Source organism: Engraulis encrasicolus, chromosome 20 (genome assembly GCF_034702125.1).
Source record: "Engraulis encrasicolus isolate BLACKSEA-1 chromosome 20, IST_EnEncr_1.0, whole genome shotgun sequence".
Taxonomy (NCBI): domain Eukaryota; kingdom Metazoa; phylum Chordata; class Actinopteri; order Clupeiformes; family Engraulidae; genus Engraulis; species Engraulis encrasicolus.
This window is the reverse complement of record NC_085876.1, coordinates 7,201,428-7,215,019: the sequence shown is the minus strand read 5'-3', so window position 1 is coordinate 7,215,019 and position 13,592 is coordinate 7,201,428. Positions and strand designations below refer to the sequence as shown.

Genomic DNA, 13,592 nt, shown 5'->3' with positions numbered 1-13,592 from the left:
GATTGTGCTGATAGTGTTCTGCATTTACCTGAATCTGACTTCTTTGCCTTGTTTCCAGAGTCGCTGTTTGATGACATCACGCTGGGCCTCTCCCTCTCCTCCACCACCGTCTCCACTCCCATGTCCAGGTCCTCGTTGTCTGCCTCCGTGACCCTGGTGGTCTTCTTCCGTGAAATGCCTTCACCATCTCCCGTCTTTGTATCTGAGGTGGTCGTCTTTGTCCCCGATACCCCTCCGCCCACACTGGAGCCCTCCGAGCTTAGCTCCATGTCCACCCCCATGTCCAGACCGGTGTCTGCATCCTTCAGGCGCTCGTCTCCGGCTGCACGTCCAGAGGTGCTGGGCTCGTCATCCATGCTCAGCTCCTCCTTGATCTCGGAGACCACGGGGACTGTCACCACTGTGAGGTCATCGGCATCAGAGTTGTCATCGCCGTCGTCACCACCACCCGCTGGGGTGTCCACCTCCATAGCATCCCCAGCACCACTATCCTCCCCACCTGCTACCACCTTCTCCTTCTTACCCTGCTCCTGCTCCTCTCCTCGTTCTTCAACCTTGATGGTCTCCGCTACCTCTGCCTCCTTCCGTGCCTCTCGCTCTCTTATTTCACCCTTATATGCGCTGGCTACAACTGCCTCCTTCTGATCCTCAACCTCTTTCTTTTCACCCTTGGAAGCACAGTCTGCCTCACCCTCCTCCTTTACAACCGGCGGACTCGGGATGTCTACTTCCATCCTCTCCCCCTCCCCCTTTTCTTTTTCTTTCGTGACCTGCTCTGTCGCTGTGACAGTCCTCTCATCCCTGCCGAGGTCATGTGTGGGAGGCTGTGGCTGTGGACTGTGGCGGACTACCTCCTGTGACCTGGTACCATCTCCACCACTGTAAGTAGTAGTCTGGCTTTCCTCCTCACTCTTAATACTATCCTTCCCTTTTAGAGTCTTCTCGTCACTAGGGGCGGAGGCTGGGGCAGTTTCTTCTCCATTTGTGACCGCGCTGCTGGAATTAGAATCAGAGTCGTAGTCTACGAGACCGCTGAGGGTGACCGTACCACTAGTATCAACCGCCCTGTTGTCTGCAGCAGCGTCTCCTTTCGAAGACTCACTCTTCACCCCAGTGTCATTTGCATTTGTGCCGTCTCCACTTGCACCATCTCTGCTGCTGTTGGTCTGCTGGGAGCTTCCACTCGACTCTTCCATTGTAGGGCTCACCATTCCATCCATTGCTCACACGGAGCTAAGGGGCAAAGGCAGATCAACAATGTGAGATGATTATTACACACCTGTTATCTTGTGAATACCCAAGGGCGCTGAGACACAATACAGATACTGCACAATACAGATGTAACAAGTTATACTCGTTGAAATACGTGGGTGTTATTTGCTTCCACAATTCTAAGTCCCGCCCCCTTGCCTCTGTGAGAACCACCTGAGCGCCCCCCAAAGTTCAAGCAGTAGACTGCCATGATGGCGCGAAATAGTGGGGAGGAGGCGAGAGGAAATGCACTAGTAGCCTAAACAGCCTTACGGCTTCATTATGACATCCTAGTGCGTACGAGTATCTTCACCCGAAAGGAAATATAAGAACGTATAAATGTCTGTCCGTGCCGACAAAAAACAATGCCAATATTTTTTTTAGCAACGAACCGACTGGTAAGGTGGATGGATAACCAATGTGATTAGCCTCACTCAACTGTTATCATAATAGTAGCCAGCTAGCACGTTGTAGCAACCCCCTTTCACTACCAAAGGCAAAATGTGACAATCTTTAGACTCCATCACATGACATGGAAATGTCTGAACACTTATGGAAAAAAAAAGTACTGAATCTTCATGGAAACTTTTCCCAAACTACACGTGACACAAAAGTCATGCTAGTTTTGGACGAAATGCATAGCTATCGACACCAACAGTTCACATTAACGTTATGAAAAGTATGCATTGCATGAGATATTTGCATACGATATCTTATTTTAGTGTAGTTTGTTTAGGGCCTCGCCTCGGGCCCTAATCCTTTGTGCATAACTTACCACAGGGAACGTGCATGTCTGTGGCTATCGCTAGCTATGCACCGAGGGGCAAGTAAACAATGCGTGCAAAACAAACAGTGCAGCACATCGTCATGTTACTTACCGTTGAAATTTGTTCTTCGAATCCTTCAGTGTTTACTTCAGATGCAGATTTTGCAGGGATATAACAAACACCTCTGCAACAATCTAGTACTCTGCATTGGTCAAATGCTTCCAACGCTAGTGAATGGAACCCAGAGCTGTTGTGGGTCTCTGAGTGCGTTAAGAATATGCGACCTTGCCTCCTCCACTTGCGCTTGTCACCTCGTCCCGCCTCCTGGCCCCTCCTCCGTGGAGAAAACGATAAAGTTTCCCAGCTGTCAGCCTAGCCACAACACCTTTTGAGGGACTGTTTTTCTTTCTCCATCCCATTTGCAAATGAGAAAAACACTCTTCAATTGAGCTTTTGCAAGATATTGAAATATAATGCTGTTGTCAGTGATGTCATCATGACATATTACTTCCTGGTATGAGGAGACAAGCAAGTGGAGGAGGCAAGGTCGCATATTGCAATGTACTCAGCTGCATTCTTTCTTGATCTACTTCCGCACCACAAGTTACGCCCTACCCCCAATAGGGGGAGCAATACGAATAGGAATCAATGATATCCCATAGACACAATACATGAATATAATAAATTAATTTGATTATGATTAAATTGGCCTTGATGAACAGGTTCTTCACATGTCCACTGCTAAGAACAGTATTTTGACATTATGGGGGTGCAGTGGCACATTGTGCTAACACACCTTAGGCCTACCATGAATGGCCTTGCATAAACCCAGGTTCAACTCCAGCCTGGGTCATGTCTAGCCTGGAATGACCCGCCTAATACTTCTCTTCATTCCTACTCGAGTGCGAACGAAGAGAAGAATTACGGGCGGGTCACCCGGCTAGGTTATTTGTCCACCCTACCCTCTCTCTCTCCCACTCTCTTCATGCCAAGATCTTCATTGTCCATTCAACCTTGCAGCCCACCACGTTTTTACACAGTGTGCCTTTGACATGTAGCCCACTTATGTTGGAAATGTGTTTTCCAATGTGAGTGAAACTGTTCGTGCAGGAAATCTATCCCAGCAAATTTAAAAATGTTCAAAAAAGACTTCATTATGTGGGCAAATCGGCCCTGCGGCCTTCATCAGGGTGTGTAAGGGTTTGAACACTGTAGGCCTACACTCCAAGAGCACCAGTTGGTTTCGAGGGATACTTGCGCTTCATCTACTCTTCTGCCAATCTAAAAATGTGTTAATGTGGCAATTTTTACCTACTAATCTTTGTAAAACCACTCAAAGTCTGACAGATTCAAAGGATTCACAGCCGTTTTCAAATCACTCCACTGCTCGTTATGAGTCAGGTATCTTACGAACTCTGGTATGGGCCATTACAAATCCTCAATAGGTGTCATGATGTGACCATTAGGCCCTACTACCATGATGTGAAGACGCCTAAAGTTATTCCAGTGAAGCCATTCTTTTGTTGATTTTGATGTGTACTTAGGATCATTGTCATACTGAAAGACTCTATCAGGAGACTGACTGTTTTGTGCCAACACTAACTGGAACTGCTCATAGTTCTATAAAGTAGAAGTATTACAAATGTAATTACAACAGTGGCATGATATTACATGGCTCCAACTTTGTACTAGTGTTGTAATTACACAGTACCTCTACTTCTACTTTGTACAACTCTGCCCTCTTGGGTTTAGAAAGTTGACCAAAGGGCCGGATGTCATAGGCAACTTGCCCATGCCAATAATAAGAAATGGTGTACGCCAACATAATTACACCATTGTCAGTTAGGCCATTCCTGCTAATTTTATCTAGATGTAGACTTTAGTAATCTTGTGTTTCCCGGACCCTTGTTTTAGGTAGCTAATTTAAGAATGAGTGACCATATGAATCTGCATTTTTTTCTTGGAAAGGCTCTGAGGGCCGCATGAAATGGCTGAGCGGGCCGCATGTGGCCTGAGTTTGCCCACGTCTGGTCTAGATGAAGCCACCATTTGTGGGTGTCTAAAACAATGTTTGCCCAGAGACAATTCCTTTGTCCGTCATTTTGGCTTGATTCACTTCTCCCATTAATGAATAAAACAGCTGGACCCAGTTAGCAGGCCCAGGCAGTCAGAGGGTGAATGGGGCCGAACCGGGGCTCCAAAATGAGGTACAGTGCTGAATGAATACAGTTGGATGAATACAGAATACAGTTCTGAATGTAGGCTATGCAGACTGATACAGTGCTGGTCATACGTTTACATAGCCCTGTAGAATGTTTAGTTTGGTATCTATTTTTCAGAGAATATAGCAAAAATCTGTTTCTATCACAGGGTTATTATTTGACTGGTATGAAACCATTTATTGTAAAACAAATGTGTTTACTGTTATGAAATAATCAAAGAAACTACCCAAATATGCTTGATCACAAGATTACATACCCTGGTGATTTGGGCTGATAGTCTAACATTCATTCAACTTGACACAAATGGGTCTGAATGGCCATTACAGACACTTCACTGTTGAGTTAGCATCCCTCTAGTCAGTGCTTCACCAACAGTTTTCATGTTCTAAATCATGAAGAAAGCATTTTTTCAAAAGGTCTTTTGGTGGACAGATCATTTAACTCAATGAAACAACAAGGGTCATAAAAGAAAGTTTTTTTTCCCCCCCAAAAAAAAAGAATGTCAGTTTGGCACTGTTGAAATTCCAATCCATAATTGTAATAAGAGGGGCTCTGTTGAAATCAAGCCAGAGTCAAATCAAATACAATTTCAGCCAATCCTTTTTCTCCAGGAAAACAGTTCCAGAAGCAACAGGACAACCAAAAGATAACTTCAGGTGAAATACAAGACAAAATGAAAAAAAAAAGTTTCAAGCTGTGTAGTAAGGAGGCACTTGAGGAACGATGGGCTGTATGGGGTTTGGGAAAAGAAAGTAGTTAGCGTACTACAAAAATGCCACAAACCATTCTGCTTACAGTACACCAAATAGCATAGCGGCAGGCGTCAAAACTTCTGGAACACAGTCATTTGGAAAAATGAGAGCTAGAATTAACCTTTCCAGCCATTATTATTTCCACCAAGGAGGTTATGTTTTCAGTTGCGCTTGTTTGTCTGTCTGTTTGTCAGCCGAATAACTCAAAAAGTCATGAACAGATTTGGATGAAATTTTGTGGAGCAGGCCCTGCCGTGGCCAACTGGTGGGGCTCCCTCATTTAACTATGAGAGTCAGCAATTCATAAATGCCATTAATAGACGAAATGGGATTATCCAGCCCATCCATTATTATACAGTCAAGATGAAGAAGCTGCAGGTGGCATAAAATGATGCCTTCAGGTCAGGATTCTCCTTAATCTCCCAATGGACAAGTGCTGGCACTTTATTTGTTAATTGTGATGTCCCCACTTTTCATGCACTGCTGAGGAATTTTATGTATAGATTTATGGCTAAAAAAATTCACAGCGTGACTGAGAAGAAAAAAATATTTATTTCCATTGTTTTCTCTAACAACTACAGTGTTGTACTTTTAGGAAAGCACAATGTCCTAGTTGCGTAGCAACCTTTTAATGCCCTCTTGTGTACTGGCACACATATATTTTGCATGCACGAGTGAGTTACATATCAGATATGCACAAGGAGTATGCTTGAGTATGTTGTCTTAAAGTGTGTGTTTGTGTTATTACGGTAGTTGCGAAATGACCATGGACATTCTGTAAGGTGCATTGTAAATCAAAGACATTGTTATTCAGAAAAATAAATTTACTTACATTTTTGTACACAATGACCTACTTATATTCACTTGGAACTATGGAACTTTATTAAATACAATTACTTCCCAGGGGTACAATTCTCAAAAGAGAAGTGTTAGCCTGTTAGCCTGTTAGCCACTTCTGTAGTTGCCAATGGGAAAATGCATTGAAAACAACAAAGTAGCTAATGTAGTAAGCAACTTTAGTTTGGGTTTGTTTATATTCACTTGGAACTATGGAACTTTGTTAAATACAATTACTTCCCAGCATTGTTACAGCCCAAAAGATGGTATGGTGAAACAGTGTACCTTCTCTTAGCAATGAAACACAATTGTATAGCCTAGATGTTGTATGTTGTAATACTGAGAGAGAGTAAAGCCCTACTTAGTAAGATCTCCCTTCACTATTCCCAACTATGGCTGGGAATTGCCATTATGGTGCCTGTTGTGAATTTATTCAAGTGATGAATGGTAAATATTCATGAAAAGGGACAAGTTTGTGAATGGTCAACACACATTTGATAATGTGCACTTTAAATAGTACATAGGCTAAATGTTATCTTTATATAAAGTACATCCACTAACGGCCACATCAATGTGCCTCAATAAAAATCCAATGTTCTGTGGTCAAGGACCCCATCACCGATGTGCTCATAGTTGTCCAATTTTTCTCTCCCCACCAATGGTATCCATGGATGATTTCCGTCTGCCCAGTGTAAGTCCAGTTTGTTCAGTTCATGTAGATAATGTGTATTTATGTCTACAGTGTACACAGTATACTAGGCGCAGGATTAGGGGAGACATAGACCTTTTGACTCCCCCAAAAAATTAAGGTGGAGGGGCAAAAACACTAGCCTGATTATCATAGACTTTCATAGCATTACTATTAACATTTCCGAAACGGCATGGTTGATCCGTCTCCCTTGGTTTGCTAATGGTTGTTTGCTTGCCAACAAAGTGGAAGGAGTTCCCCATTTTTCGGGAGCTCAGAAAGTACTTGCATTGCTCTTGACCTGACTAGTAGCAACGCTGAAGGTGTTACGTCACTAGGAGGGCACGGCCTGGCTACAAAAACACCCCAAATAATCATGAAAATGTTGATGTCTGCTTTCTGCCTGTGCAGGTTCCCCTCCCCCAATGTTGATGTGAAGTTGGTGCCTTTGCCAGCATAATGTCTATGGTTCAGTTTGTTGCTGCTTTTTCGTGGCCCCCTGCTGGAGCTTGAGAGAAGTGACCTTGCTGTCCAGCTCGTCCATGAAGCCCTCGTCCACCGACTCCCTGTCCAGCTCCTCCGAGGACAGCGCCTCTGAGGGCAGGAAGACGTGGAGCTGAGCCCGGCCCTGTGCCGTAGCCTGAGGGGTGGGAGGGGGCAAGCAAGGCGTGCCCCTCACGGACAACGCCCCCTGGTGGGCCCCCGAGGGAAGTGGCGAGGTGAACACCAGCCGCCGCACACCCAGCTGAGCCGAGAGAGCCAGTTGGCTACGGGAGGAGGCGGAGGAGGAGGAGGGGCTCGGCGACAGCTTGGAGACGGGCCGGATTGGACAGGAGAAGGCGGTGTAGGTGGGCCTGCTGCAGCTGTCAAGTGACTTGCTGCCGTCCAGATCGCATAACCTGCAGAGCGGCAACTGGGGTGTTCGTTTACGGGGAGGGGGGCGGCGTCTCTGTGGAAACCTGTCGGGCAGCGTGGCCCTGGGCTGTGAGGCGAAGAGGGAGGGCTCACTGATGCTGTCCAGGGGAGAGAGGAGATAGAAGGGGAGATACAGGCAGATATAGAATGGCTTTAGGGTCACTCTAGTAGTCTCTAGTAAGGAAAAGTACACACACACCCAGGGCTAGACTGTGAACAAAAATGGCTCAGTGGCCCTGTCTACACTATGGAAAAGTCCAAATTAAAATAAAAAAACCTCACAGCCCTTCACACATATCAGTCACTTTAAAAAAACTACATGATATAAAAGTTGTTTTTGAGGCATTGCTTGTTCAGAGAGAATCAAACATTGCTTGATTTTTAGGATTTCTTGCCATATCATGCCATGCCATGACATGACATATTATGGCCTTTTTTTTCCAAAAATGGAAAAAGCTGACTGAAAAGCCATATTACATGAGACAAGTTATTCGTACACCAGTGGTATAACTTCAGTACCAATAAGAGGCCCAAATTTAAAGTTTCACTGGGTTTCTATGGGGTATTAAAGACAAGATAAAACATCCATTGAAGAACTACATCTAATTTTAAGTAAATCGCTGGGCTGTAGAAAATTTGAAATGGGCCTCATGTAGCCCACATGCCGCTAGTTGAATAGGCCTGCAAATTGCAATACACCAATATGGAAACGTCTGCAACCATTCAGAATTAACTGCAGATCTAATTAACTTGTGACAGATAATCCAGACAGTTTGTATAATAACTTGACCGGAAAACAAAGAATAGTTTATTAGACTATAATTTAGACCTGTTCTTTGTATTTCTACAATACTCTAAAACTGATATATTGTATAAGAGTCTATCTATACCCTGTGAATTAAAGAAGGTGTCCATGGTTGCCGTCGCAGTACAGTAAACTTAAAGACGTATTGAGTTACCCAGTACTCAAAACAAGGATGTATCATCTGACAGGCAGAGATTTCGGGTAACGAGACAACACTGGACACTGAACAGTAGACGAGTGTGAGGTAATTACGCAATATTGTTCAGAACAACACCTCCACAGGTACCTTTACCACCGTTTAAGGTAATTATGCAACACTCCTCTCTTGCACATGTGTTACGTACACTGCACATGTCTGGGTGGCAAAGGGACAAGACATTCATGTCATTACTGTCCAGAATCAGTCAATGTGTTTGTTTACAGTAGGCTATAATAGTTATGGGTCATTGGAGTTCATAATTGTCAATTGGGCCTATGTCAATTAGCAATTATTTAATGTGTAGTTAATTTCTTACAGCCTATTATTAACTCACAAGTTCTTTTTCATAATTTGAGACAGTTCCATGTATGACAGTACAGTCTACAGTTTGTCAAGGTTTTTAAGCCTTTTAGTAACAAATGTCACTTGTGGATGTGGAACAAATGCATTTAAGTCAGCCATCACAGATTATTTGAACAGAATCCAGTGAACAATATGCCATGACCATTACAAAGTGCTTCAATAGCTTGGTCCGAGCCTTCATTAGGCCTACCATCTCCCATATCACTATCCATCTCTGCATCATGTTAAATAAAAAAGAACTCTATCCCTTTCTTCGCTTATTGTTCTGTATATCTCCAATGCAGCTTGCAAGTGCTGTATGCTATAATTATGCCCTTGATTGTAAGTCGCCAAATGTATTGTAAGGACAGGCAAGGCAATAGCCAGGCAGACAGGCAGGCAGGCGGGCAGAGAGCCCCATCAAACTCGGGTGTCCTCTTACCTGAGCTGCACCGTGGGGGCACCGTCCTGGCCTCTGAGCGAGGGCTTGCGGGAGGAGGCCAGAGTGGGTAGGTGGACCGTGGTGTCCCTGCTGCGTGGAGCGCTGGCCGGTGGAAGGGGAGGCAGGGAGCGGGAAAGCAGGTAGGAGCGGGCCCTGGAGCGCGTCTCCTGGAGGATCCGCTGCCTCTTCACAAGTTCCGTCTCCAGGATGGTGGAGCCACCGGCACTCATGACTGCTGCGCACCCAACGGCACACGAGGGAGAGTGTGTGTGTGTGTGTGCGTGTGCAGTTACTGTCAAGCTGGTCGATAAGTGAAGGCATGAATGATTCAGGGCCATTAAATATGTAGCAGCCCAGCCCATTGAGAACTTCTAACATCTCCTTTCTTTGCTCGTACCACCTCTTTCCAATAGTTTTTTATAAGCCTACTATTTGGCCTTCATTCCCATTTCTTTCCTTCCTTTCTTCCCCATTCATCTTATCCTGCTTCCATTTGTGCTTTTCCCATCTCATCTCATCCCACCCCCACCCCCCGACTCCAGGCCTTTCTGTCGAGAATGTTTTCAACCCCCTGGGGTCATCTTACAGTGGCCAGGCCAGATGCCACCCACAGCATGAGTATGCAGCTATGGTGCTGTAGGTGCCACTTACACGTACACACACACTTAAACACACCCTGCTGTGTGCTGTGGCTTACTGTGTCTATACCAATAGCTGATCATCGTTAATCACTTTAATTCTTGTTAAGTCCATGAAAGGTGACTGAAGTTCGCTGGGACAACTTAGATTTATGATCAGAATTATCAATGTCATATTGAGAGGATGCACTTAGTAGGACCCTCAACACATTTTCTATAATTCGGGAACACTTAATAACGAACCCTAAGAAAGTGTGTGCTGTGTCAGCCGTGCTAAGATATGACTTTAATAATAACATTTTAATGATTTGTGCATAATTAGTTCATTATTTACTAAGTGACAAACCATCACAAGGGTCTGTAATAGGGTAATTTTGAATTTCCATCCAGTCTCCAAATTTGAAAGATGCTGCAAAAGGACCAAATAGATTTTTTTTGCCTTACTGCCAAAACTGTTGAATAAATGTTGAAGACTATTGAGCAACTCTGACCTGCTGCATGTTTACTTGGCAGGGCTGTGTTTGTTTTGTCTAAAAGGAAGATGTTATGTGGGTCGAATCTCCGTGGCTGTAACCCCATCTGCCTCAGTACCCGAGTGTTGCGGGTCGGGCAAAATGAACCTGACCCATGAGCTTGGCGCCTCCAGATCCTTTGATAGCAGGCTTTGTACTAGCAGCTACGGATGGACCGCAGCCAGGGACGCCAGCCAGGCAATAGGATACAACAGTGATCAAACAAGAGGGGACACACACAAGTGTGACCTACGGCAGGCATCAAGGGTGAACAAATGGGCCATTCATGTCAGTAAACAAATGGGGAATTCAAAATTAGGAATGTTGTGCCAACATTTTGTACCTTACAGTATTTCTCAATTGGTTTTGTACATTTCTCGAATCTCTCTCGCAATTTGCAAAACACAATATTCATTCTCACAACAGCTTTAACAAATGGCAAAACACAGTGGATGACCTGCAAAACCAAGTCTCTTGCTCAAAACCCTTGCTTTGTCTTTCAAATCCAAGCTTTTGTGTCAATGAACGTATCAGTGCCAGCAGAATGGTTAGTTATTGTGTCATAGTGTATGGACAAGCTAGTCAAATCGATGGTAACACTTTATTTTAGGGATACATCTATTAGCACTAATACATACAATATTAATGCCTTAGTAAGTAACTTGTAAGGCATGTACTAAGCAAAATCAGACAGTTGTTAGACATTTATTCGCAAATGTCTTGTTCATGCACAATAAGGGATGTATTACCAATATAACCTTAGTAAGGACCTAGTAGACCTAGATTTCTATTTATGAGTAAGCAGTAAGGGCCAGAATACAATGTGTATAAGCTCCTTGTACACTGTGTGAACAAACCCTGAACAGTGTGAAAACAGATGTGGAATAAGGGTCCCTATTCTAAAGTGATGCATTGCTCAGCCCAGATGGCTTAGGGCCCCCACACTACCTAGGGCCCCCACTCTACCCCCCCGGGAAGCAAAGTGTAAGAACATTTCTGGATCAGCAATAGTCTCATAAGACATGTAGATCTCCCTTATTCAACTCAATATGGTAGAGAGAAATTGGAAGCAGTAAATAGCAAGGATTGGACGTAAACTTCTTAATGACGGTGGGGTGGTGAGGTGCCATTTTTTCATACACCAATTAGTTTTAATTGTAAAAACCATACTATAAATGCAGAATATAACGATGAGTAATAGTTTGCGAATAGCGAAAGCTATTCCTTTGTGATAAATAAGTTAATGTTTGAGAAACTTAGCTCCAAGAAGTGCAGTGCATGATGGGTACGGCCTTAGTCAGAAATGCAATGCATGGCCAATGCAGCAATGATAATATTTCTGTTGTTACGTACATGGCAAATTGTTTGGATAGCATCTAAATTTCACGAGTGAGGGGAGGAGCTAAGAACGTAGGCTCAGAGCTGGCTAGGTTGTCTGTTGGCCTAGATTGCGTACCCATCATGCACTGCACTTCTTGAAGCTAATGTTCTCAAACATTAACTTAATTATCACAAAATAATAGATTAGTTTTGCTTCAAAACTATTATTCTAATGTTCTGCATTTATTTTGGGGGTTTTTACAATTAAAACTCAGTGGTACATAAAAAAATTACATCTCACCAACCCACCGCCATTGACAAGTGTACGTTCAATCCTTGCTATATAAAGGCTCCTGTTACCTCCCTTACATTAATATGAAAAAGACAAAACTAGATAACTTAACTGGGTGGGTGTTAATCATTGAATTTGCCCTTACACTTTGTAGATCAGGGGGCCAGGTAGTGCGGGCCTGGATAGTGTGGGGGCCCTAGGTAACGAGGGGGACTTTGGTAGTGCGGAGGCCCTGAGCCATCTGGGCTGACCAATGCATCACTTTAGAATAGGGACCCTTATTCCGCATCTGTTTTCACGCTGTTCAGGGTTTGTTCACACAGTGTGTCGGGAGCTTATACACATTGTATTCTGCCACTTACTACTTACTAATAAATAGAAATATAGGCTTACTGGTCCGTACTAAGGTTATATTAGTAATAAATCCCTAATTGGGCGTGAACAAGACATTTGTGAATACATGCTTAACAACTGTCTTATTTTGCTTAGTACATGTCTTACAAGTTACTTACACAGGCATTAATATTGTATGTATTAGTGCTAATAGATGTATCCCTAAAATAGTGTTACCAAATCGATTTGTCATGTTGTCAATTGACTAGTACACTCTTGAGGATCTTTTCTAAAGCGAAATGTTGTTTAGATTGGATGGGAAATGTTGTAACTTCAACTTTATATTACATTGATCAGATGAAATTGTACTAGTATACATTCAGAGTATGAACTATTTATTGACAGGTTGTCATTGCAAAATAGAAAAAATAGCAAACTCGGTTGAGGAGTCAAAATGCGCCCTCTACCACCCCTTTTCACTTGTCTTGCAGGACCATGTGAAAAAAATATAGAAATTGTAAAGCAAAATACAATTGAAATACACTGATACTGTATAAAGTGTTGTATAAAGTGTGAAATTCTGGTGAAATATTGTAATTTTGTGTTTAGCGTAATTATAAAGGGCACATGAGGCATAGAGTAATGTAATGCAGTATAGTGCCTATTGTTGTATTGCATGCCTGTTTTCTCTTTCCCTTCTACTGCTTTTGATTAGAGAGTCAATATTTACCAGCGAGCAATTTACCAATTCAGATCACATTTATAGACAAAAATCTAATGAAAATTATACAGTGCTTAACGCATTATGGCAGCTTGGTAAATCATTTTGCATGGTAAGACTTATACTATGACATACGGCCTAAATGTTTTGGGGTTTTAGATAGTTTTGTGTATTCAGGGACAATGCTTTTTGAGTGATATGACAAAAGCAATTGATAATGTACTAAAAAGCTGAGAATTGTACACAACCATCTGCATGGTGATGAAAGCATTTGCTAAATGCTGAAAACTATGACAAACGTATTTTACCATGTGCACAGATAACAGCATTAAGTCACAATTGAACAAGAAGTTTTGAGAATGATTATTATGGTGAGAAATGTACAAAACCAATTGAGAAATACTGTAATAAAAATGAAAAACTATCTGCTTCAACCAGGGCTTTTCAGCACCTTTATTCAGACGTCTGAAAAGGGGTTTTCACCAGAAACGTCAGAGGGGGGAAAAGTGGGAGCAGACAAATCCAGGTTGAAGCAGTTTTTTCTTTATTATCCGGT

The 13,592-nt window shown here is 43.1% G+C and overlaps 2 protein-coding genes across 2 annotated transcripts in view; both read right to left on the bottom strand.

Moving 5' to 3' along the window:
• The window catches only part of zmym4.1 (zinc finger MYM-type containing 4, tandem duplicate 1), a 39,924-nt gene extending 37,649 nt beyond the window's left edge, over nucleotides 1–2,275 (bottom strand). Inside the window, exons 1-2 of the mRNA XM_063185288.1 lie at nucleotides 2,130–2,275; nucleotides 29–1,233 (exon numbers count right to left, since the gene is read on the bottom strand). Coding sequence (XP_063041358.1) covers nucleotides 29–1,220 — 1,192 coding nt within the window. The 5' untranslated portion in view covers nucleotides 1,221–1,233; nucleotides 2,130–2,275. The remainder of the gene's footprint in view (nucleotides 1–28; nucleotides 1,234–2,129) is intronic.
• A 4,495-nt stretch (nucleotides 2,276–6,770) lies between these two features.
• LOC134435680 (uncharacterized) lies at nucleotides 6,771–9,718 on the bottom strand. Its single transcript, XM_063184717.1, has 2 exons — nucleotides 9,221–9,718; nucleotides 6,771–7,530 (listed from the first exon to the last, which is right to left on the bottom strand). Exons 1-2 carry the CDS (start codon nucleotides 9,580–9,582, stop codon nucleotides 6,981–6,983), a joined length of 912 nt encoding a protein of 303 aa, XP_063040787.1. The 5' UTR covers nucleotides 9,583–9,718; the 3' UTR covers nucleotides 6,771–6,980.
• Between the last annotated feature and the right edge of the window lie 3,874 nt (nucleotides 9,719–13,592).